Here is a 26,337-nt window from a genome sequence, read left to right on the forward strand (position 1 = left end):
CGCGTGCGTGTCATGTTCGCATGGCGACCTCTTAAACGCATACGCCATAATCGCGGCTCTCAAGATTTAGGCCCACTGGATGTTCCTCTGTTTACTTATATTTACGTATCGACGCTTTCCACTGCCACGGTAAATCTCTCGCTTTGACACGCACATACGCGCATATCCACGTGAATACACCCTCTGCGCACAGGCACAAACACGCTTAAACAGGCATACGCACTTATTCCGAGTCACACATACAAATACTCCCGACATGCAGGCCCGTCACTTGTACTATAACGAACAAACTGAGTTAAGCTGGCTTCCCCCCACAAAGACTGTTACTGCGGAGAAGCCTACTTTAACGAACACATTGAGATACACGTGCACTTACAGGAAAGCCATTGAGGCGCGTCGTGGCGCCGATAAGCAAGTTATTGACTGTAATGGCGGCAATAAATGCAAGTTCTCGCTGTATCTGAAGCGAAACCGTGCAGAACCGCTTTCCTGCGACTACCGCATCTTCGCGGCCGCCCTCTCTCACCGCGTGTGTGTTGGCCGAGCCCGCCTTTCCGCATTCGACAGAGTTTTGTGGATGAGGAGGCGGAAACAGTCAGAATGGAAAAAAAAATGTAGCAGGAACCATTGGAGAGTGGTTATTAAAGCCAAATGAAAGCTGCTCGGTTGGCCTTGCTGAGATATTCTGCCAATGACGCTTATTGGATAGCTGTACTGGTTAATATTAAAGCTCCTGCAAGGATACATATTGTACCTTGGTGCCAGGATTGACCCACTAAGTCACCACTTCTGATTTCAGTGTCCTCAGGATGGCCCAGTTTACTAAGCCAGCTAGCCATCCATGCAAAGGGGAGGGGGGGGGAGCATTCAAAGAAAGATTCGCTGTAAAATGTCCCTTTGGTTGTGCATAAATTAAGTGAGGCCTAGTGTAGCAAGTAGTGGGCAGTCTCTCTCTTTGGTGCAATTTCGTTTGCTTGCCTTGGTCCAGAGGGAAGCGTGGTGCACGAGATTGAATTATACATCCTTTGCCAAGCCTGTTCCTTGCTGTTATCTTTGTGTATGTGCATATGCAATAACATATTGAAGGGATCAGTATTTAATATAGTCTGTGGCTCTAAACAAAGATATATACAGAGTGTTAAAGGAAACGAGCAGGCTTGCTGGTGCCGATTTACGGAATGCAAGATTGTAATAGTGCGAAAGAAAAAATAAACACAAGGAACAAGAAAGACGAGGTGAGGACTTCAAATGATGTTCGCACATCTGCATGCACACATGTGTAAAAACCTACGTGCACAAACAAACAAAATGATGTGATCTCGAATACCACCATGCGGTAGAAAGTTGCTTCTGTGAAAGACAGTACGTGAGCTGTATGTATTAGATCATATATATAACTCATACACCCGTGCACACCATGTAAAATATGTGCAGTATCTGACTACCCTTTGTCTCCATTTGTTTCATAAGCAGCTTCGGAGCTCGTTCAGCAAGGCATTTTCCCGAAGCAAGAAGAACCGGCATGGCTCGGTGTCCGACGTGGAGGACATTCGGGCTCTACACTCAGACTCGTCGACTCCCAACTCACCGCTGCTGGGACTGGGCAGCCCACCCTCCCTGCTCACCGCCAATGGCCTGCCACACTCACCCCTTGGGTGCGGCACCGAGAATGGCGAGCTGTCACACTCCAGCTTTGCGTGAGTTACCCTCGGCATGCAAACTCTATGTAAGATGTGATGTTAAACCTAATCGACAAGCACATCGTTTATCAGCGTGGATGTAACTGAGAATAAATCATCACTTGCAGAGTGTGACTGGAAAGTTGCGCATTTTCCGTAAAATGGGCTTAGTGCAAAGCTTTAAATTGTATATGTGTCCTTGGGATATGCTCTACTGATGTCCACAAAAGATGTCTGCATCCTGCAGCCAGTCCTCGCTTTGTACATTGCATGCAAACATTAGGGCTTATTGCACAGCGTTTGCTAGAATGCCAGCGATGAATGTCACATTTGCATTCAGTGCGGTGTGTTACGTATTGTGCATGTGATATCTGCTGAAGGTAATATGCCTATACAGTAAGGGCAGGTACATACTTTCTATGCACATGTATATGTGCATGGAACTGCAAAGGGCTGTTACTTTTAATTTGATTCATTCTTGAGCTATCAACCCGAGTGTTTTGAGTCATCAGCTGTTTGTGCGGCTTTTAGCTCACATAGCCAGCCGGAACTATGTGGTATATAAACAATGTGAAAAAAAGAAGTAAAAAAAATTATCAGGGTCGCCTTCATGCTGCAGCTGGTTATGTTGTGAGCATGAGCAGATGTTTAACATTGACGTCATATATCCTCTGCTCTCTTATACACCAGTAGGTGTGTCTAACTTAGTGCTGTTCATTCTAGACCAGTTGGCTTTAGCATCCTAGCAGTGAATTCATCTTCACACCCACAAAGTGCAAACATGTGATGCGCTGTCTAAATGGTGCCACAGGCTCAACGAACACGACGAAGAAGATGGTGGGCCCGAGCTGGTGCGCGAATTGAGGAAGCAGCTGCGCGAGAAGGACCTGGTGCTCACCGACATCAGGCTGGAAGCCCTGTCTTCGGCTCACCAACTGGACAACCTCAAGGAGACGCTATCCAAAATGAGGGTGCGTGCAGTGACCGGTGGCAGTGACTACAGACTTAAATTACAAATCATGGTTTCCACTACTATTGACACGCAAAATATCGAGTTAACAAAATTACTGTTAACTCCATATATATTACTTGTCAAAATATTGAGCTAAAATATTGAGTTAAGACTAGAGATGGTTGGCGACACCGCTTTCAACTTCCTGCACTGCTTCCCTGTGATGTCATAGATCTTATCAAATTCTACAAGAGCTAGTGAATTTTTATTCATAGAGAATTACACTTTCGGTAGAATTACACTTTTATTGATAGCTTTGCACCAGCTATTCCAGCATGGCACTTTCCCTAAAGAAGTTTGGCCTGTTTCCTTTTCGAACAGCCCATTTTTATTTACTTAAGTATTTCTAAACATGCCTTGACTTGAAGTTCTGCCTACGCTCCCACGAACAAAGCACAGTGCCACCCCTCGACTACAGTGTACTAGAAGGGGGCAGTGGGCTTACTCTCCGGCGGAGGCTATGCGATGCGGCGGCTCCACGAATGTCGCAAATATGAGCTTCTCCGATAGCCCGAGCGGCGGCGCTGGCGTCGGTTTCTATGGAACGTGGGTGCGACGGCGCAGCTGCCTAGTGCCCGCCCAGTGCCCGATCATATTAGTTGGAGTTGCTGAGCTGCGTTGTTTTTTCTGTGGACGTCGTTGTGTGTTTTTTTTTCCTTCAGTGTTTTTTTTTTGTTTTTTTTTGCACATAGCCTGCAAGAGATTCGCATGTTTTGCAGTAACTGAGCCATGCTGCGGCATCGACAAAACCACTGTTAGGCGCCTGGCTGCCAAACAGGCTATGTTTATGTGAAGGATGGGCCGAAGTTCTCCTTGTTTGGCGTCCCGAAGGATAAAAATAGGCGGAAAGAGTGGGAAAAGAACCTCCATAGAACCTCCCCTGGACGACACGAGCGCAATATGCGAGCTCCATTTCGAGCCACGTTTTGTGCTCAACTCGAACGCAGTTCCTGATCACTGTGAATTGTTTTTCTTTTTATGGTCTAGTTAGGTCAGTTAGCGAAGGAAACTGCGAGGAATATACACTGGCCTCCTTACTGGAAGTTGACTCTCTCGAAGCATCAGGTGACAGAAATGAGTGCCGTCAAACTGCTGCTAGCGCTACAGAGGCCACACAAACGTGGTACCCCAGCATTGCACGGGCCTGCGGGTTTCACACGACCACAACCAGCACGTGGCCAGAAGCGACTCGAGGCTCACTTACCACATTGTGGGCTATGTTGGTATTGTCAATTCCAGCACAAAATGCCAAGAATGCATAAAGCTGCTCACTATGACGCCACCAGGCGAAAGTTTTCAACTTGCCCGGCTAACAAACTTCTGGACCGAGGAGGCCTCCTTTATCCCTCCAGTCAGCTGTACGGCTTTGTGAAAATTCTAGAGGATCTTTTCACAGAATGCTTCTCTCAGAGTGAGCTACACTCTGACAGCGTGATGGATATGCTGGAATTTGCTAAGAGTAAGCTTTCCTTCGAAGTTGGCTGCAATGTGCACGCTCTTAGCCTCACAGCTAAAATAATTAGTTTTTACATTGTCACACGTCTGCATTTTTATGTGAAAGGAATTAACTGTGACAAGGCACGAAAGCGGCAGAGGGCCAAGCAGCTGAAGTTGAGCCGTTGCACATGAGTTGAAGTGCATGAAACAATGGCTTGCATGCTGTACTTCTTACAAATAAAAGCTTTGTGTCAGCAACAGCCCTGTTAATTTCACTTTGCTTACCCTTATATAACCGTACATAAGCATAGGCCGGAGCCTTTGTCAAGTGAACTAGTTTTCACTTTTTTTTTTCAGGCCTCCCTCCATTTCTTTATGAAAAAAAAACAAACCTGATTTGATTTAACAAATGTGTGCCGGCGTAATGATGGTTAACAATAAACGCAGAAGGCTACTGGGAAGCATGGAACAACTAAAATGGAACAATGAAATATTTAAGCCATATATACATATTCATTTTGGCTAAGCAAAGGCACAAACCTGGTTAGCATGCCTGATTTTTTTTTTGAGCCCAGCTGGGAAGTATGCACGCACTGTTTTCTGTCTGACAAAATTTTACATTAGGTCGACATGGCATGAAACTGCTTTCAAATTTTTTTTACGATTGCCCGATAATTCGGAAAATTCGAAGGCCCCTTCCGCATAAGCAACATCCGTCAGCGACGACCTCTTTGCACAAAAGGTCTGAGTTAGGATAGGCAGCAAATTGCCCAAAAGTTGCCGTCTTCCTTTTCCACAAGGTACTATTATGGCAAATATCATGTGGCCTAAACAAATATAGTGCTTGCTAAAGATATGTAAAGACAGTCAAGTATGCCAAAATTAAAAACAAATAAGAGTGTGAACTGCTTCGAACTGAAACCGACAGAAACACAAGGAAAATCAAAGCTTCCATTGAAGTTGCCAGTGGCGCCACCTCTTGGATGCGACGCTGACTGCGTCAAAGGAGTGGCTGAGTAAGCCCACTGCCCCCTTCTAGTACACTGTACCTCGACTGAAGAAACAAAGCGCAGAAATAACTGTCCTCTGATTCCTTCGATGAGGAGCTACTTGAGCAATATACAGTTGTGTAGACGCTGAGAGCGCCCGGTTACATTTTTACGTGGGGATTGCTATATAGTGGCACTCTTGAGCCTTCTAGATCAGGGGGCGCTTACACAGCGTGTGCTGTCTGATCTCAGAGGCCATGCTAACAGCAGCAACCACTTCAGTCAAGGAGTGGTGCTGCCACCCACTTTCTTGAGGGAACGTGGAGTGTGGAGTTGAAGAACAATCTTAAATATTGATGTTAGACCTTTGCCTAAGCACTGTGTGAATTAAACTTGCATGTATTTTACTGCAATGCTTGGAAGGATTGGCTAATGTTCATTGAGACTACATTAGCACATCGATGTGGTATACAATTACTATGTTGCTTGGTGGTGGACTAATTGCAGAGTTCCAAAAAATCGGTAGCTATGTGGGAGCTTAGATATAATAATGGTTCTACAATACAAAAGAAGCCTCTCTTACCAAAAGAGAATGCCTTGGTAAGTCAGAAAAGGTGTAAAGTGAAAGACAAGTGGTGACACCACCTTGAAGTTTTGGCACCAGCTTGCCATGAAGCCATGAGTTTTGTCGATGTCTATTCGAGCTTGCTTAACTGTTTATCACTAAAGATGGACTACGCTGATTTATTAAAGGGTCAAAGACTCAACTTACCAAGATTCAAGAGCTTTCACTGTACCACAACTACCCGAATATGAAACATACTTTGAAATCCACGACATCACACTGACGAGCCAGCAGTTGCGTTTTGGCAGGATATTGAAGAAAAGGAAATTTTACGAGAATTTTGTGTTATAATAATCAACCTATTGCCGTAAAATTAATGAAAAAGAAGTTTTGATAGAATACTTTGCCAGTCTTATTTATTCTATCGGTTTAATATCAATTTAAAGCAAATACTTGTAGCCTCATGTTGCCATGATTGGACTTTCTTGCATGCAGAATGAAATGCACAGCCTCAAGCAGGACAACGACCGGTTACATCGGCTAGTCCGCAGCCAGTCATTGAGTGCGTCACAGAGTTCTCTACCTCACCGGAGCAGCATGGACATGCTCGACAAGCGACTCAGTGCCCACGAAATCTCCTCTGTGCTTGGTGAGGACTGTCCCTTCACTCGCTATTTGTACAAGCTACTCAGTGGTGGTTTAGTACCCAAGGCCTTCTGTCAGTAGGTGTGACGCTGCAAGTTCGATTTCCTTTCACAGCAGCCAAATACTTATATCTTCAGATTTTGGTGCACAGAAACTCCAGTTTGCTTGCCGTAATCTGAAGATATTAAGGTCAGATAATCACAAAAATCTGTAGGCACAAAGGTAATATAATCAGATTTCATACCAGAAGCCAAAAAGAAAAAAAGAAAAACAGACCTACGTGAATAACAAGGCCGCTGAACCAGGATCTGCTTATCAAGAAATCTTAAATAAGCATAAGGACAGTGTTTCAAATGCACAGCAAAGACTTCTGTATTGTAAACACTAAAGTCAATTGATTGTGGCCTGTATCCTGACCTGGGCGCCATGAGATTTGATTGACATTGAGCAATGAATGTGCGGAGACGTACATGCTTAAACAACCAACTATGATGGGCAGCTTTCACAATGTGCTTCTAATGCTGCTTTCAGACCTGCACGATGGCATCAATGGTTCTGTTCCGGAGGGCAAGCGTGTTACTGTCACCGTTCATCTGGTGTGTCATGGTGACGTCGAGAAGTGCCTCACAAAATGTGAGGTGGGTATGCTTTGGCCTGTGTGCTTTATTAATGGGTTGTTATGACTCTCGCTTTCTCTGCTTCTTCGTTTATTGAAACCTGTAGGTCCTTTAATTCAGTCCGTGGCAGATTGCAGTTCACATACGGCTCCCTCGTTCTCTTTATTTGTGTCTTCTTTAGCTAGGTCTTAAATGGACATTGGTGTTACATTAGCGTGCTTTGTTTTGACAGAGGCTCTTCTATAGTGGTTATTTAAATGAAATTGAAACAAGGAGATTTAATTATTATGGTGGTGGCTTCTCCTTTTCACTTAGTAGTAATACAATGAAGCATAGGAAGGAAGAAATGCTGCTACTGAAGAAATTATGTGTTCTATTGACGGCAGATCCTCAACAGACTGAATAATGACCTTGTTGCATGTGAGGCAAGGGCTTGTCATTACTTGAGGCAGGTGAAATTGTGATTACTTGAGTATGGTTTATTGTATTCTAGCTTTGGTACATGCACAGGCTGATAGCACTACATCTCATTACCTCCCTCATGAAGGCTACATTTATCTTATTTAGTAGCATTCTAAATTAGTAAGTAAATTTTTGGCAGAAGTGATTTTGTTTAAATAGTGGTACGACAGAAGCAGTAGCCATTGTATTTAATAGTTGTGACAGTGGATGTGTGTCACTTGCGCACGGTTAAAAGACACTTTTAAGGGTCAGTCAAGAAAAATACTTGAGGTATGTAGATTGTCAGGTTGTACTTCTCGAATTGCAAATAGACAGTTCTTGCAGTGAATGAAAACTTGGAAAGAGCTAATTCACGTGTATTGGCACATGTGTCAATCACAGGCACCAGAGGAGGCCCTGATTGGTTCCTTGTACGTGAGTGGCAAGACCAAGTGGGACAACCTGGACAGTGCAGTGAAGAAAGCGTTCAAGGTTTGTGACTCAAGAAATGTGACTTCACCTTTCTACACTGAAGCAGTTGTGAATAGAACCAACCAAAAATTTGAACGGTGAAAGCGTCGACACTGAAAGTGTAGCATTCAAAATGTTTGCATGTATATGACCAACCGAAAACCTTAGCACGCTGAAAATTGAAAGGGCTGTAGGCAGTGATCAGGGCACTATGTGGGCAAAGTTACAAACGTTCGAGTTCAATAAATGCATTGTGGGTAATTATCAAATAAAAATTTTAATTGCTAGCTCAGCTCCGTGTTCAAAAAGCCCGATGTTCGACAAGGTTCAAAGGGAGGGACTAGTTGAGTTGTCAGCTTTGATCATAATTTGGTTAGGATTCTAGAAGCTTGTACAAGTCTGCTGGGCTTCTTTCTTTTTAATTCTTATTTATTGCTAGTTCTTGAATAACACTATCTATGCATTTATAATAAAAGTCTTAATGGTATTTTCCATATTGCAAACTATGTCGAACCTAACTTTTTTCAATCTTTCTTCCCCATCATCCTTTGCCAGACTTGGGAACGTGGTTGCACTTTCGTTTTTTTTTTCTAAACCTTAAGCCTAAGTTGCCTCTAGATCTGTGTTTAATTTTTATCTAGATGCCTCAGAAATTTTACACAACAGTGCATCATTTGACAAACTGGAAACAGCACAAGACCTCATCAGGCAGAGCAGACATAACACAAGCATAGACAGGGTAGTTTTCAGAATACATGGTCAAACAATGGACACGTAAAACAGGATTGGTGCAAGAGTGCACTCGTCTTGCCACTGCCCTGCCTATGCTTGCAAAATGAATCAACTAGCCTAATTCAGAGCTTTATTAAGGTATTACAAGCTTTGTCATAGAATGTGTCAGTGGCAATGCACATTTCTTGATGATGGCATTTTTATAATGATTCAGCAGTTGCACTGTGTTTTCTAATTCACTCACAAAGTTAAAGTGGCCCTGTTGATTGTCTATGCTTGATTAAGTGCCGACATTTAAGAGTATGGTCAACTGCAGAGCTAGCTAGACAAAAAGAAGCACAGAAGCAAGACAGCACAGTTTATCACACTCTAGTTAAGCATGTAGGAGTCAAGCTTTGATGCACATATTGCTTGCAAGATATGCACAGGCTAAAATTTGTATTTTATTGTGACAGCTTGGCATGCCACATTCTACTACGCTGCAGGAGTTTCTACATTGGACAGATGTGTTGATGTGCCAATAGGTGATTGGAAGAGCACTAGCTTAGCCTAAACAACCCAGGATATGTGTACTTTCTTTGTGCAGTTTGTTGATGCAGGCCCTTGTGTGATATGCATAATGTTGAGGCGCAATTGAGAACAATGTAACCTGCATGATAGCGGAGGTTTCATCATCACCATCATCATGACTATTTCGTGTGCACTAAAGGCCGAAGGCCTCTCCCTGTGATCTCCGATTACCGCTGTCTTGCGTCGCCTGATTCCATCCTACCTCTGCAAAATGTTGAGCGTCATTACATTGCAGTATTTTAGACAAGGGTTGACGTTCAGCTTTGCTGGTACTGCAATGCACTATGCATTTGTTGCAGTGAAATATTCTAAGCTGTCCGAAACTGTGTTTTCTTCCCTTGGCACCCATTCCGTTTCACTAAACAGACCACCAGTCATCTGTCCTATGCATTGCATGGCCTGCTCTCTTGTTCTCATGTTTCTTGTACCACATAATGTGACAACAAATGTGTAAGTAAGGCATCGGCAAGCCAACACAGTAATCAAATAAGTGTTCTTGAAGTATCCAGCGCTTGATCTCGCATGTTGCTTTAGACCCTGGTCGTTTGTTCTGCTAATCTGGTTATTCTTATTGCGAGCTTATGTTCATGTATATGCTCACAGAATGAAATGTGACAGGGAAACATTAAGTAGAACACTTCACATGTCCATCCAATCGAGAGTACATATATCATGTCGCTACAAAGATGGTAAGCAAAGGTGGCGCAAAGTTCGATATAAGTGTATAAGCGAAAATTACACTGGTGTCACACAAACAGCTGATGGCAAAAATGAAAGTGTGCACATTAGTTGGCTCTAAATTGATGTGTATCATTCCGTGAGTATATTACGTACATGCAATAAACCTGTAGTCATGATTCAGCGCTTGGATTGCGGGGTCTTCTTTCTGTGCAGCAATCATGTTTAGCTTACACTTTTATGGACCATATCATGCTGAATATGCTGGTTTTCATCAGATCAACAAAGCTAAGCAGCAGTGTGGTTGGCCTGTGCTTGGTTGGCAGGCCGCCTGGCAATGCCGAGTGTTAGTGGCTCCCCCATTACTGTCAAATACTATTTCAGGCGTTTGCCTCGAGTGAAAGACTTGCAGTCTCCATAATGGGAGATTCTTCCCTCTCTCTACATTTAGGAACACTATTCACAAAGGGAGTTGAACCAGCGGATTCACTTTGATAGGAATCTGCAATGCTTTAAAGTATGTGATAAGAATTTCGAATCCCACCCATGTTTTACAGGATTATGTCCTGAAGGTGGATCCTGCATCGAACCTGGGCCTGAGCTCCGAGAGCATACTTTGTTATCACATTGATGACATTGTCCGTTCCAAAGGTGGGTGTTGCCAGTCTCCCAACTGCCAGATTTCTTGCTTAAGCACTTTCTGTCACAAGATGCTTGTATACCTCTTCGTCCATATCCAGCGTGAATGATTTCGTAAAAAATCTATTTTTTTGCGCAGAAGCTGAGCTTCCAGAGTTGCTGCCTTGTGGTTATCTTGTTGGTGAAACACTGAAGATTCAAGTTGTGGTCAGAGGTAAATGATATCTTTAACCAGAATCTTCATAGCTCTTGTCCTGAGTACGTGAAATGCAAAACTGCTGCTCTCCTTATAGGCAGTCACTGAACCTTCACTTTAGGTGTGTCTTCACGGCAGCATGAATTTCGCCTTTAAATGTGGCTTCCTGGCAGTGCAGCGTGTACTGCGATAAAGTCACACCATAAGGTGATATTCACCCTGCCTTGAAACCGCACTCAAAGGCAAAATTTGCGTATAAGATGGGGGGTTACTTCGACGCTAAGGATTCTGGAAAAAAACCTCGCCTTATATTCAAATAAATGCGGTACGTTGCCTTTCTCTTCAGTGTCTTTCATACTGTTTCACGCACTTATATTCTGTGTAGCCTTTCGGGCGAGAAGCCTCACCGCCATTTTTTGCCATTTCTTATTATTTGCAGTCATCATTAAATGTTTACAAACTGCGGGATCTGAGAACACATTGAAATACCAAAGAGTTTATGCGTAATGTGTAAAACTGTACTACAATGTTCATGTTTTCATGTTCACTTCTACAGGTTGGTGATTTGAACACCAAGCTGCATGCCCAGGCCGTGGAAATATGTAGCTTGTTTTCAGACCCTACATTTCAAAAGCTTTTGGTGCTAAGTGTACCACCTATTCGCAAGTGTTTTGAATCTACCTGCGCAAGGGCCAGAAGCATTGTTAGGCTTTCAGTCTGGCTGCATTTTCTGCTGGCATCCTGAATCATGTGGACATTTTACTCCAGTGCGGATCAGTGCAAAATTAACAATACAGTCGAACCTGGAAATATCGAACCCACATATAACGAATTTATGCGCATATGGAACAGCTGTAAAATCCCCTTGAACATTTCCCTATAAAATTTTTATTTTATATATTGAATTACCTATATATAGAAGTTTTTTGCAATCCCCTTCAGGTTCTATGTATCTGGGTTTGACTTTATAATATTAGCCTTTGTTTCTCTGGTTTCCATGGTAGTGGAGCTCAAATAGGTGTGAATCATTGTATGTCACGTCTACATTCTTGTCATTGTCTAACACAAGTCATTGCTGTGTCTGCAGGGACCGCGCAAAATGCAGTGGATGCCCTTGCACTCCAGACGCTCATTCCCAAGTCCATGATCCAGCGATACGTCTCTCTCCTGACGGAGCATCGCCGGATCATCCTCTGTGGCCCGAGCGGTACAGGGAAGACCTTCCTTGCTCAGAAGCTGGCCGAATACCTTGTGCTCAGGTAAGCCAGAAGAGCGGCTGCTATTTGGGGCATTCTGTCACTGAATCCGATGAAGATGCCTGACTGCTCATTTTCTTAAGGCGGCAGCATGTAATGTTCATGTGAAGCCTAACATTGCGGCTACACATTACAAGCTGTCTATCACCACCCATGCAGGTCTGGCAGAGACTTGGCTGCTGGCTCCATCGCCACCTTCAGTGTGGACCACAAATCTGCAAAGGAGCTGAGGCAGTATCTCTCTAATGTGGCTGAACAGTGTGAAAACAGGTAGGCATGCAGTGTTCTCAGGGCTAAATAAATGGCAGTTTTTCAAATCATCTGTTTTCAAGGACATGTTGGCACCTGCTCAAGGCGCTGGCTATTCCTCTTAATTGGCACATGTGCACAATTCTACAATGCATATGTTTGAAGCACATTATGCATAGATATGCTAGCTAGATGGAGAGATGTGCATAGATATGCATAGCAATGCATACGCATAGATATACTACAATGCATGCTTTAAGCAAAGGTAAAAAGAAAATGAAGTGAGATTTCATGGCCCCTTTTGTTTTCATGTCTTTTGCATGTGTTCATGATTGCTGTGTTTGGAACGTGAGTTGTCATTTGTAATTTCACGAGAACATTTCTGTTTTGTGAACAGCTAAGGAACACTTGTTTTTGCATATTTGTATTATGTGTGTGCATGTGTGTGTGGTGTTTGAACTGTAGTAGTAAAGCAATAATGGCTTGGCAGTACTTTAATAGTGGGCCCGCTGCTAATACAGTGGCCATGCATTTGCTGTGAGGAAAGCAGCTTGGAAGAAATAGGTTTACAAACATTGCATGGTGACATATCTCACAGAGCTGTTCAATCATAGCAGTTCTTAAACTGCCCATAGGCTCCATGTTTCAAGACGAGGAAACGGTGATTGGTAAGCAGGACTGTGGTCTACGGACAGTTGCGCCACCTACAGACAACAAAACTAGCTATAAAGCGGACCTTTCTTGAATACAAAAAACAAAATCCTGGCAAACATTGTAAGCAAAACCAAATAAACATCATTTTCAATCAGGGTGTTGTTTTTCTTTACTCTGACTTGGTCATGTGTGACATATTGGAATGTGAAGCACTTTGTTTCAGGCCAGAATTTATAATAGATCTGTTTGTATGTGCTAATAAGCGCCAGCCTCAGCACTTTGAAAATATTGTTAACTAACTCGAAAATGAAATCCAGTAAAGTTTCTTGCTAGGAGAGATTCAATCATTTGCTTGCATTATCTTCTGCTTATTAATTTTGTCCTTAGTGAACCTATGTCCTGGGGGTTATACCCGTGTCACAAAGGCGTTTGGAAGGCCTGCCGACCGATAGTCCGTTTGCTCAATGGTCAAGTTCGAGCTGCTACACGGGCGGTTTCGAAGGCCACCGAGTCAATAGTCTATCGAGTTAACGGAGCACACTAAAACTCTATCGAAATCCCAATGGTCTTTGAGAAACGGAAGCGGAAACAGCGCGAACATGCCTTCTCGTTCACAGTGTGCTCGTACTCAGGATTAGAAAGAAAAAATCAAACCAAAATGTTCTAAAAATACTATATATAAGTGTTATGGATTATTAAATAAAGTATTTTTGCCACTTGATATGTGCAAACTGCACATACTCCCGACAACAGTGACGTGCTTGTGTTCATTCCTTCCTCCATGTTGTCTAGTACACTCTCACTCTACTCCATATGCTGCCGGCTACTGTCATATCGCCGCCATTTTGCTCGCTGCATTCTTCTTTTTTTCCTGTGTACTTTCTTGCTTTCTGCTTTTTCATTTCTGTGTGTTTAGTTTATCTAGCAAACGTTGCCACAGTTTCGCTGCTCAAGAACTTAAAAACTAAACATATATGTATGGCAATGTATATAAAATTTTTTTAAATGTTTAAACAAACAAAAGAAATTATAGTGCTTTTAAGTGGTTTTAATGTTGTTTAACCTTTGGTGTCATGAAAACGAAAATAAAGATCCGTAGCGCCACACAATTTTTGTGAGAAACACCTGAACTACTCAACGGCCTTTCAAAAGTGCCGTGTAGCAGCACGACAACTCCTTTGAGTTGATAGAGTTGTGGCGTTTCGAAGGCCGGCGACTGGAAGGCCTTCCAAACGGGCCCGTGTGACACGAGTATTACATTCGTGCTCTCTCCCTGGTTTCAACGCAGCAGTGCCAGCGACCTGCCAACTGTCATCATCCTGGATAACCTGCATCATGTGGGCTCCCTGGGAGAGGTGTTCAATGGCTTTCTCAGTGCCAAGTACCAAAAGTGGTGAGTGAGGCTGTCTGCTCTCATCGCTGTGTTTGTGATGGTCTTTCCACGTACTCACACTTGGTGCACAGTCGCTGGAACCTCGGAATGAGACTCGCGTCTAATGCCCATGCTCTTGATTTGTGCGTGCAGCCCGTACATAATAGGAACCATGAACCAGGCCACCTGCTCGACAACGAACCTGCAGTTGCACCACAACTTCAGGTACGCACCATGTGCTGCCTCTGCACATTACAGTCGGTGAAGAATGACAGCGAGAATTCTTTTTTTTCTACATGTGCAGGATTGCAATGATTTACTGTGAACTGAATGTTTTACTAGGCGTCAGTACTAAATGCATAATTGATATGAATTAACATAAGCACCCAATGAAAGAAAAAAAAGGGCAAGACCCGTTGGCTTTAGTTAATTTTTGTCCAGAAACACAAATGGCTCTTACTGGTTTCAGCCAGTTCGGTCGAGTTTTAATTGGGTATATTCAGACATAGTGCATATAAACTGCTGCTGCAATAACTGTGATGTGTTGTTCTCTCTCTCAGTATCATCCATCTATACGTTGTGCACCGATCCAGCCACCTATCAAATAATAACTTATTTTCATTACGTAACTATGGCAACTGTAAACTAAACCAAATATGAAACAATGAAGAAAACAAGCTGCCACATAGATTCCCAGGAATTTCTGCTTAAAGGCCAGCAGCAATAAAACATGACTTTGGCTAAATTGGTTACAAAAGGGTAGTATACAACTACTGAATCAACCTTGGCAAAGCTGCTGGGTAAAAATGTAAAACATTTTAAAGTGTAATATATTTTACGTTTCATTTTACGTCTTACATTACATTTTACAAAGTATTTTATGGGAAATATTTTACATTCTAGGGTGAAAAATTAAAATATTTTAATGAGGCTGTTCTATATCAGCAACATTCAAAACTAGGCTTTTTATGCATCAAAAAATTTTCATTGCAGTTGCCCTTTAAGTCACATTCGTCGGGCGAGCTGAGGCTGTTTTTAGAGGCACTTGAGGACCTTCTCGAAGGGCGTTCTTCTACAATTCTTTATTGAGCCCCCTAGGCAACATGTATAATAGCTCAACTAGCCCATATTTGTGTTTCTGTAGTGCCAGTAGCTGAGCTACAACCCTCGCGTGTCTCTCCCACAGGTGGGTCCTGTGTGCCAACCACATGGAACCGGTGAAGGGCTTCCTGGGGCGCTTCCTTCGGCGCCGCCTGGTCGAGGAGGAGGTCAGCACGGGCCTGCGACTGGCAGAGCTCGGCAAGGTGGTGGACTGGATGCCTCGCATCTGGCACCAGCTGAACCAGTTCCTCGAGACGCACAGCTCATCGGATGTCACCATCGGTGAGCGCTTTTGTTACTGACAGCCATCACCAGCTCTTGCCCTGCTCGAAATTATGTCAGGTGATGTAGGATGAAGGAGAGAAGCAGTTGTAGCTTAAGTGCGCCGCCGATGTGCACAGGTGTGGTGGTGTCATGCAACTCACACAAATTAGTTGAGGCTTATGATTAAGTCATTGTAAGTTCATCGGAAGGTCATGGTACAGTTTTTGTAGGGTCACCTTAAGGCCATCACGAGTTCATCGTAAATTCATTATAAGCTTACTGCGAAATACACGAAGGTACACAAGGAATTGATGACATGCTGTAGCAATCACTTTTACTGCACGAAATCATACAGTATTGGAGACATCTTTTTTATAACAATTTTGCATAACCCCTCCATTTTCTTTTCCAGGAGATAAAAGAAATTGTTTGACAAGAAAATCTGCAATTCTGTAAGGGCTAGCAGAGTATAAGGAATAGTGGTACTAGACACTATAAATGTTGATGAAGGTAGCAATTCTTGAAAGTCTGGTGCCAGAAAGTGCACACTCAAGGCCTCTTTTGAATGAATGGAATGCAGGTGTATGGTAAAAGAAAGCTTTATAAAAGCTATTTTTAGCGAATAGCAAGAAATGTGAAAGTAATCATCAGTTAGAGAAATCATTTGCAGTATGTTGTTCTAGTGCACTGCATTTAGCATAGACAGAAAAGGTACAATATGCCATGAACCAGACCATGACCCATGGTCTAAATTTCAGTCATGTAGATTTTACAGTTTATTGTGGTTTTAAGCATGCAGTACACTTAAAGGGACACTGTAGGCAGAAATTAAGTCAAACTAAAGTGATAGAGTACTGAAAAATGTCTAATCCATCATATTGAGAACAGAGCTTTAGTACGTGAGAAATTGACGTAAATGTATAACGTGATTTCAGACTACTAGCACATTATAGTACTAGCCTGATGATGTCGTAACTCCTTATTATAATTGTGTCACTGGTACTCATTGACTGATATTAAAAAGATGTAAGCCATGTGTTTCCACTTAGCCCTGCACCACCCGCACTCTCATGTTTTGGTAGTTTCTGTATCCCATCTCGAGCTCGGCTTGAGCAGCTCATACTAGAGAGGCAACAACATGCATGCAAAAAAATGTAGTACTGGCTGTCAGGGCAGTAAAGGGCAGTGATGGCATATGCAGCTTCACAACTCCTTGCTTACGGCAGGTGATTTGAAATGCGCTAGAGGAATGTGGACCCTTTAGGCGCAATTTCATCCTAAACTAAGTGTTTATTTTTTGGCACAAAACATGCACTGTGGGGTTTATGGAATGGCTAATAATTTAGTCCACGTTGACATTTTCTTTTGAGTGTCCCTTTAACTGCTGTGATCTTTGTGCAATGCAGCAAAGCAATTGCTTCACGAAAGACATAGACCCAGTGCTTTGCTTGACTAAACACCCAGAAAAATTCTCTTTTGATCCTGTTGTCACTTGTTCAATCTTCACAGCACAGAGTTTCTGCCGTCGGGCCATCATGGTCTGCCAAGTCGTAGTCCGTGGCATGCACTCGAAGTCATAAATTGGGGCCCCGCCGCTTGTTCTGTAAACGATCGCTGCCACCGCTGCCCGTGTCCCCCACAGTGGTTTTACGCACGCCGCATGGTTGTACGAGGCGCTTATTGAAACGTTTTATCTAACACTGTTACGGGAGCAAGAGGACGCACTTCCTAAAACGCTGAAGCAAGCTATGACTCGTGCTGACCACGACATTGTGCTCGCAGCTCAGTTTCATTTATAGGAGCCACCAACATCAATGTGTGTACTTCTGTATTCATGTATTGTGTCAGGCATTGCATTGCTTTGCCCGACATTCTGGGTTGAAGTATTTTTGTTTACTGACTCGAGCGACTGAGGTTAATTAATTTTTCCATCTTCCTGGCTCTCGATTTCACATGACCATGCAACTTCTTTTCCTTCCTTCTAGGACCTCGGCTGTTCCTTGCATGCCCTATGGATGTGGCAGGCTCTCAGGTGTGGTTCACCGACCTCTGGAACTACAGCATCGTGCCGTACCTCCTTGAAGCAGTTCGCGAGGGCCTCCAGGTATCCATCTTCGATTTACTTTGCACTGAAATACACGGTGGCCTTGTTTTGTAGGCGTTAAAATAGTAGAACTGCTTTAATTAAATCAAACATCAACATTCAAAACATAAGGCATTTTGTATATTGTGCCAAGTATTTTTTTGTGCTTAAATATAGGAAAAGGAATGTGGAGAAGGAAAGTGGTAATAAAGTTTATTTCTTACTGCGCATATAATGCTTATATAAAGCCTGTTTATCTAAAAAACTTGAAAATGAACAAGTTCTCATCTCCTGGTGGGCTTACCGAATGTGGCTGGTGGGCCCATTGCAGGCAGATGCGAATGATCATGGTAGCAGGATCATTCGCAGCAAGATTTGAATAGTAAAAAAAAAGAAGGATTGAATATCAAATTTTATAACTGAGCAATTTTATTTAACAATTTTATTTATTTTTCATGCGTGAGGTCTTGCAGCCGAATAAATGCGCAGAGATTTGAAGCAGTAGTCTGCAATGTCTAGTCTGACTTAATACAGTCAAACCTTAATACAGTATACATGGATATAATGAATTATCTGATATAATGAAGTGAATCTAAATTTTTTTTTGCCAATTTCAGCATGTAGTGATCATACGCCTATAACAAATATTGGATATAACTGTATTGTTGCTGGTGTTAGGTGCAACTTATATATAACAACTTTTGACTGTATTTCTCTTATGCATTGATGAAATGTTGACTAATATGGTTCGGTAAATGAACTCTGATTCAGCAGCAATGTACGGCTGTTAAACTGGCCCACTGTAAAAAGTGGGATGGGAAACTGTTTTTACTACAACCTCAGTCTCCACTGGCTGCAGCTTATTAAGTACTTATAACGAGAGGTGGTGCTTCGACAGTAGTGGCTGCAAAGCAGTGACACTGCCACACTTTGGCTTATTGCAATAGCCTGGGAAAACAGTAAGCTTCCTTTTTTGCTGAAGAGATTTGGACAGGTGTTACTGTTGTTGACGGCTGCGGTGCTAGTAACTGTCAGTACAGGATGAAGTGTAGTACCATGCCGTTTCAGCTGTATGTGCAGTTTTCAGCAGATTGATCAGAGAGGTAGTATCAGAATGGATGTGGTATGCCACTTCAGCAGTGTGTTTCTGTCTCAGCAGATTCAGCGGAGGTAGGGGAATCGATGGTACCAGGCTATTTTGCCTGCGTGGTACTTTTTTGCAGGTTGAGCAGAAGTGCCATAAGGGGCATGGTACCAGCTGGAAGATGGAGTCATACCGTTTCAGCCATGTGTGTGTATTTAAGCAGATTGAGTGGTGATGGTGCTAGAGTGGGAGATGGTACCACACAACTTTAAGTGATGCCCATATATTTCAGCATGTTGAAAGGGCATGGTACAAAAATGGAATGTAGTACCATCACGGCATCAGCTGAATGTTTGCCTTTGAGCGAATTAATTGTGTGCAACGTTATTTGGTGGCTTTTTCCTGCATGTGAAGCTATCATTTTTGGTGGTGCCCAGCTCCACTGAGGTGGTTAGTTGCCTCTGAAGAAATACTGGCATGGCATTTCTGACCTGTCATTTTATTTCCTAAAATGAATAGTCTAAACCATCCAAAGCTTAGAAAAAATACTGGCAATCATCAGATTGCCCTAAATTATATACTCTAATGCTTGTTTCTGCATACAAGCTTTAGTTTCAGTTCTTAGGAGGTGGACGTGTCATGACATCATCAAGAACTGGATTATTCCATTCCTTCAAGTGCTACTGCAGCTGTTACACGCACGCATAGCCAAAAGAGACAGGCGCAGTACTCTTATTCATTTTTTTATGAGCAACATCATCATACCCAGCCTTATTGCTACACAAGGTCGGCAAATTTCACTTCGTGTCATGACTTCACAATGACGTCAATTTATTTATTTACAGTACTCTCCCAGTAAAAGGGCTACATAGACAAAGCTAAAACACACACATAAAAGCACAATATAAATACCTGTTAAAGACAACGTCAGCTTACTAATTACATTTCGTGATGAACACATTTGTGATACACATGTAGAGAATGGCAGCTGAATACGTACATTGTTTATTGTTTTTGAGTGTCGGGCCTACAGTAATTACAAAATACATTGTACAACAGCATGGTTGAAACACTAGGTATGGTTTAATAAAGCAGGTCCAGTGTTTCAAGATCAACGCTAGTGTGAAATTGTAATTTCATATTTGGCAAGTGCGGTCCTTTTATGGGCAATAAGAATACAGTTTTTACAACTTCAGAAATACATGCCAGTGAGCCTTTAATCCCACTAAGTTTTCCTAGGTGCCAGGCTTTCAGCAGCCAGGAAACTTATCTTGTCATACTATAATTGCTTGACGCAATCCCACAGAGTATAGGGCTGCAACAAGAGTGTTTGAACTGAAAATTTTCTCCATGTTGTTTTATTTCAAGCTCTATGGACGAAGGGCAACATGGGAAGACCCAGCTGAATGGGTTCTGGAGACCTATCCATGGCCGGGGCCGATATCTGAAGCTCCACAGCTACTGAGGCTACGGCCAGAAGACGTCGGTTACGACCCGTGCGCGGGCCCAAAGGTTGCGCCGGACCAGGCTGACTCAGACGCAGATCCCCTGGTCAGTTTCTGAAATCTTTTTACTGAAGTTATAGGTTCAAAATCAGCTTTGTTTCAAAACCAACAAACTCCTTGCTTTGGCCTTGCTAGGACTGTTTGAAAGAAGATGGTTAAAGACCAGCGGCAACAAAATTTAGCACCCCATGTAAAAAGCCTGGATTCAGATGTCGCAGGCATAGAGCAGCCGCGGTGCAAAATTGGTTTTCTGATGTAACTAAATACTCCACAAAAAAGCTTGCAAAAGTACATGTTTTTGTTTGCACTGAACGAAACAAAAATGCTACAATACCGTTTGCCAGAAATGATGTAGAACATGAAACATTGACATGCCAGTGCATCACACCTTGGTGTGACCTCTGAAATAGGGCAGCATTCAAGGCACGCTAGAGATTTCAGAGGCCTAGTTCTGGCATAGGCATCATATCATTAACCACCAGCTGCACACATTGCCTGCTAAACGGCTATTTAAAGTCTGTTAAATATAATAAAGAAATAATATACTATATTTACTCATATGGAATTTCGTTGTAGTTGACCTTTATTAAGTCAGTGCAGTTAACCACAAAAGTTTACAGGATTCGGTAGTATTTGCGAGAAAAGTTGAATTGGCCTTTACCCTAGGCCTTAGATGTAATGTTTCTATCTGAAATAGCCGTTGCAACTTGCACGGCGAATTTCATTAATCCAATTATTCATTTAAGGAAATTCATTATTTTAAAGACACCATAACTTAAAAGAGCAGAATTATGTCGCATTTGTCGTGGAACCAGTGTCTTATAATTTTTTTGTGGCCGGCTGTACTTATCACACTTAGGCAGATGTGTTATGTAGAAATATACAATGTGGAGGTAGATATAAAAGGGAATGTTGATGTCTTCTTCAAAGGAAAAGGGAGATACAGAATAAATGTTTGCACATTTGCTTCCTAAAGAGAGTGAACATTCATTTGAATGGACTGTATTCTCACTTGTGTCGTTGCAGCAAAACATGCTGATGCGCCTTCAGGAAGCAGCCAGCTACTCAAGTCCTCAAACCAATGACCCCGAGTCGGCTGATCTGGAGGCCACGGACACTTCCTAGCTTATTTAGCACAATTTATAAGGAAGACGAAGAATCTGCAGAGAAACTCCAGATCCTACAAGGTCACCAGGCCATCAAAACAAGCCGACGACTGCATTCTCTGTTTGAAGATGCAATGCGCAACATGTCTCAAAGTTTATCGAGATTTCCCAGAGTTTTGTACATTTTGTTTTTTCTACATTCTTTTTTTTTGAATGCCACGAACAAATAGCTGCTTTCATTGCTTCTTGCAGAAAAGCAGCAACACTCCTAGGCCTAGTCTCTGTTCAAAAGAAAAAAAAAGAATATTATGGGATGGCAGAACTGCTTGTACATAGAACCTGAATTTTTGTAAATAAGAAAAAAAAATGCCTGCCTTTTAACGAGTTATGCGTCCCTATCCCACGAATGTTTTGTACAGAACAGAAGAGAACTGACAGGAAAATAGCAGAGTGTCGCGCGAGATATTCTTGTACACGCCTCTTTTATACTATGTAAACACTTGGCGAAAGTATGTGCTGGATTTGTATTGTCGAGGAGAGCAGCATAGATGTCACATTTTGAATTGGACAAAAAAAAAAAAGTTAGAGCAAGGTGAACTACAACAAACCTTACTTTGCTTTTCGCAAGTGTTGAAAGGTTGACAGGGAAAGCAACACGCACCAAACTTAGCTTTTATCTCTTTTAATGGAAGTTTAAAGCCATGTTCAAACACTGGAGGTGCGTGGGATGGTAAATAAAACAACATCATTAATTTTATTAGTTGATGCCTTTTTCTCAAGTTTAAAGCATTGCAACTTCCCAATAAGTTCATGCTTTATATAAGTGGCTGACGTAATCTATGTCATTATTTTAACTCACAACCTGATCAAATGAATGTTCCGGTGCAGAGTTTCGGTGCTATATTAGGTTGAAAAAAATTTTTAACCTGGGGACACAATGGCACCACTTATTATACTTTTTATTCAATGACTAAACATTGTCATTAAATGTCCTATGAGGCACTTTTAATGGTCTTCTTCATATGTTGCCAGTCATGGTGAAATCTGTACAAAAATATCACCGGTCAGCTAAAAATTAAAAAAATGAACCGCTGGATGTGTCTTGCAGTTATTGTTAGTAAAAGCCAGTTGCCACATTTTGTTGACACCAAAAGGTATGTACACATTACACATGCTTTCACTGTTGCAAAATACATCTTCTTTTCCTGAGCTTATGCAAGTAAAGACAATTACACAGCACTGAGACAAATTTCATGTTTTAAGGTATTCAAGCAATAGCTACAATTCTCTAAAGTGTGATCATTTCCAGTGCTTATCATAATCATTTCAGATGTCTCACAAAAGGAGACTACAAACTCCTTAATGACCTTCAGTGTGAAAGTGGTCACAACTTCAGACGACGTTCACAAAATGGGGCAGGCAGCACATATAAGCTTTCTGGTTCTACTAATTCTCTATATTCATCTTCACCATGCTTGCTCTGCATCTCTAGTAAAATTTCTCTGCACAACACATCGCTCTGAAAGCATCCAGTGGTGATAATGAGAAGGTTATTAGTAAGAGAAGGACACGGAGACACATGCTTTCAGGCACTTGCATCCGTGGCAGATGAAGTTTGTGGTTGTACACATATAAGTTACGGTCCACCTTTAGCTCTTTGGAGTCTACTATGTACAATTGGTGGCAAGCAAAGACTGAACAGGAGACTCACAAGTCACATTATAAAGAAATCGTAAAACGGTTCTTGACGGATGCAATGTGCCAGTGTGGTTTATTTGAACGGCGTTATGTGAAAACGTTGATCCCTGGTGGAAAAAACCAAAACGGCACCTTTATTTCATTTTTTGCACACTTGTATTGTTGCATTCGTGGTTTCTTTACAGCCAAGTGTAGAGTATTCATCAAGAGTACCAGTGTGCTTGTTACAGAGCCTCACTGTTAATGCCTCCTACAGTGCTGTCTGCTCTTAAGGGAAACACCTTGTTATTCTCCAGCCTGATATAACTTCAACATTTTTCTACATTATCCGAAAAAAAAGCCAAATATGTTACATCATTCAAATATACATATATAATAAGGCCTGCTAGCCTTCATTTAATATTTAAGCTGCCACGAATACTTGATAAGGTGTTTCCTATACGACAGCTGTGTACAGAGGCATGTCTTCTTTTGTGTGCTCGGAGAGAATTGGATATTCGCAGAACAAGGGACAGTTGACTTCCAGTAATTCAGTCACGGATAATTCAGACCCTTGGTGCAATTAAACATGATTAGAAATTTTTGATTGGTTCACAATGTTTTCAAAGCATATTGAAGTCACTTTAATTGATGACGGTCAAAGAAGGATTTCAGTTTATTGAAATGTCCAAGTGAAGAAGCTCGGCATGGCTAAAAATTGTTCATGGGTTTATATATTTATGAAAAGTCAACACCTACCTGAACTTCATATTCAAATTGCGGTGTATGTTGATAGGTTCTCAATGTGAAACAGTGCCAGTCATACGTCTGAACTATGGATACCCTGTGCTTTTGAGAGCTCTACCGTGTCTCATCTTTTAGCATATTTCAAGGTGTCTATTAGCTGAACAGAGCAAGGCATGAAATTGTTGCACATACATTTGTCTGTATAAGGTCTTGTAATTTTGTAACAGGCTATATTATATCTCTTGCAATTCGAACTTGCGACAACTCTGAACAGAATCCCATGGTCATCAAGGTGTTTGAATTATTGCAAGTCACCTGTATGGTGAAATCAGATCCGAGCTCTGTATAAGACAGAAATGGTCACCTGGCAGTCTGCGGATGGAAAACTGGTGCAAAAAATTCAGGGAAGCTCCCTCAGTTTGCAATGATTTGCATGATTTAGTGCTTTAGTGTGGATATTACAGATCTTCAACAACTGAGTGTTAAAAAATTACATCACAAATATTTCATGATCTTTACTTTTCTTGGCTTGCTGTGAAAATGATCTAGATTTTAGGTGTTATTTTACCTTAAACGGTTAATTTTACGCAACAGTGCATGCTGAACTGGTTTATTTTTGGTAGCTTACATGTTTTGCTGACACACATCAACTTGATATGCATGCAGTTGCTTCTGCAGGATATCTTGCGATGGATTATCTTGATTGCAGAATGCACTGATATGCACATGAGTTGCTGGAAGCAGGACTTCACTTCAGTTTTTGTAATGAACCTTGTGTTTTCATTACAATCAGTTAACAGCCGCGAGGCTAAAGAAAGCTAAATCTGAAGCCATGTGTGTGCTTGTGTACGCCCACAGATTCATGCTGTGAGTATACTATGCAGAATGTAACATGGTTAGGTATTTAAAATTATGTATGTTTTGTCCCAGTCAGGTGAACTATCTTTTTCCATACAGGCTTTTCTTGCGTAGCACAACTTGAAAAGTTTTTAGACATTATGCCCAAAAGCGAGGCTTATTTCATCAGGTTATTGCATATGTATACTTGCAGTGAATTTTTCAATTCATTTTTATTCAGCGTTCAGTGGTTCTTATGCACTGGGCAGTGACTTTATTTTCTGTCTAGCATTAATCTAGTGCTAATGTTATTAATTATCTTATTAAGTTATCAAAGACTGATGCTGCGTTGAGATAATTTACGCTATTATTTCGTCTGCCTGCCCAAACATCGTGTCTGATATGCCACCTGCAACGACTGAAAAAAGAATTTTATTAATAATTTTCTGTGCTAGTGAGACTGTTTGCATTCAGAGATGGTTCAAAAGTAAAGAGCTGTATTCTTCATGCTTTTGTTGATATTTCACATAAAATGTCCTAAGTGTCACTGGAAAAACTTGCATGGAGGTAACACTACACTTTAGAACATGCATATGCTGTCCAGTGCTATCCAGTGCAGAAAGGTGTCTGAGAATTGTTTTATGGAAGTTTGGAATCAATGAACACGGTTGAAAATGATTCTCATACAATTAAGAGGCCACCACAATCATTTGATGCCCGGTGCTGTCAATCGCAGTGTGATCTAAACAAATATGTGCCTGCTTTTAAGTCATCACTACTAAGCAAAAAGGTTCAGACATAGACCCCAGGTCATATTATTAAATGACTGCTTTGCCGGTGGAATATTACATCACTGCAAGCCAACCGGCATGAAATTTGCCACAGTAGTGTAAAATGAGGATAGTTCAAAATGGCTGCTGAATCAGATCCATTTTACATTGCTCATTGCAGTTAACATGTCATGTTTTCTGGTAACTTGTGTCTCCATCAAAATAAAACATCACCGCGTGTCAATATTTTATTATCTGCTCTAACACAGCTGTTTAGTTTAAAGAAGTTAAGAAAAAAGACATGCATCCAATGCAAAGCAAGGAAAATTCTCGCAAAAAGCAGCAAGAGGTTACTGTCCTATGTGAAAAATGCTGGTTTGTTGTGATTGTACCATTACTTGCACAAGAGCTGCCCCTTTGCCTCTTTAGTATCCATATTGGAGGGAGAACATCCTTCCTCAGCTTGTCGACCCTGTCATCCCTGTGCTTGTCTTAAAAAGTGTGGCCGCAGTCTTCTAAAATGAAGAGTGTCATTGTGCCCCATAACAAGAAAATAACTATTGCTCTGTCATGAAAAGTGTGGAAGAGAGATGTGTGAAGATAATGCGATTAAAGCATTTTTCTTTATATTGAATTTGACTATTGTTTGCTTGAGCATGATTCAAATAATGCTCATGTTCGAATTATTTTTTTGCATTGAGCATTACTTATTTGTCGGCACTTGCCAGTGCCATGCATAAATATAATTCCCCGACCCTGTGATATCATTAACATCCTCACTGGGACTGCCTCAGGGTAGCAAATGCATGCTTTGAATAGAATATGGGAATACAAGTGTTGTGCCCTGAGGATACTAGATGAAGCCGGTGAAGGTGAGGGGCCGAAACAAAGAATGGTGCAACGCAGAGCACATAGAAAGAGGCAACATGAAAATTTTGTCTCTGGCAGGACTGCTGGATAG

At 41.8% G+C, this 26,337-nt stretch overlaps 1 protein-coding gene across 1 annotated transcript in view; it reads left to right on the plus strand.

Moving 5' to 3' along the window:
* The window catches only part of LOC119454400 (neuron navigator 3-like), an 832,501-nt gene extending 806,491 nt beyond the window's left edge, over nt 1-26,010 (plus strand). The window contains 15 exon segments of the mRNA XM_037716347.2: nt 1,471-1,697; nt 2,491-2,650; nt 6,178-6,331; nt 6,859-6,965; nt 7,788-7,877; nt 10,394-10,487; nt 10,615-10,689; nt 11,759-11,930; nt 12,087-12,197; nt 14,119-14,223; nt 14,356-14,427; nt 15,389-15,585; nt 17,553-17,671; nt 20,103-20,285; nt 21,266-26,010. Coding sequence (XP_037572275.2) covers nt 1,471-1,697; nt 2,491-2,650; nt 6,178-6,331; nt 6,859-6,965; nt 7,788-7,877; nt 10,394-10,487; nt 10,615-10,689; nt 11,759-11,930; nt 12,087-12,197; nt 14,119-14,223; nt 14,356-14,427; nt 15,389-15,585; nt 17,553-17,671; nt 20,103-20,285; nt 21,266-21,364 — 1,965 coding nt within the window. The 3' untranslated portion in view covers nt 21,365-26,010.
* Nucleotides 26,011-26,337: the final 327 nt, after the last annotated feature.

The sequence above is a fragment of the Dermacentor silvarum genome, chromosome 5 (assembly GCF_013339745.2).
Source record: "Dermacentor silvarum isolate Dsil-2018 chromosome 5, BIME_Dsil_1.4, whole genome shotgun sequence".
NCBI classification, from domain to species: domain Eukaryota; kingdom Metazoa; phylum Arthropoda; class Arachnida; order Ixodida; family Ixodidae; genus Dermacentor; species Dermacentor silvarum.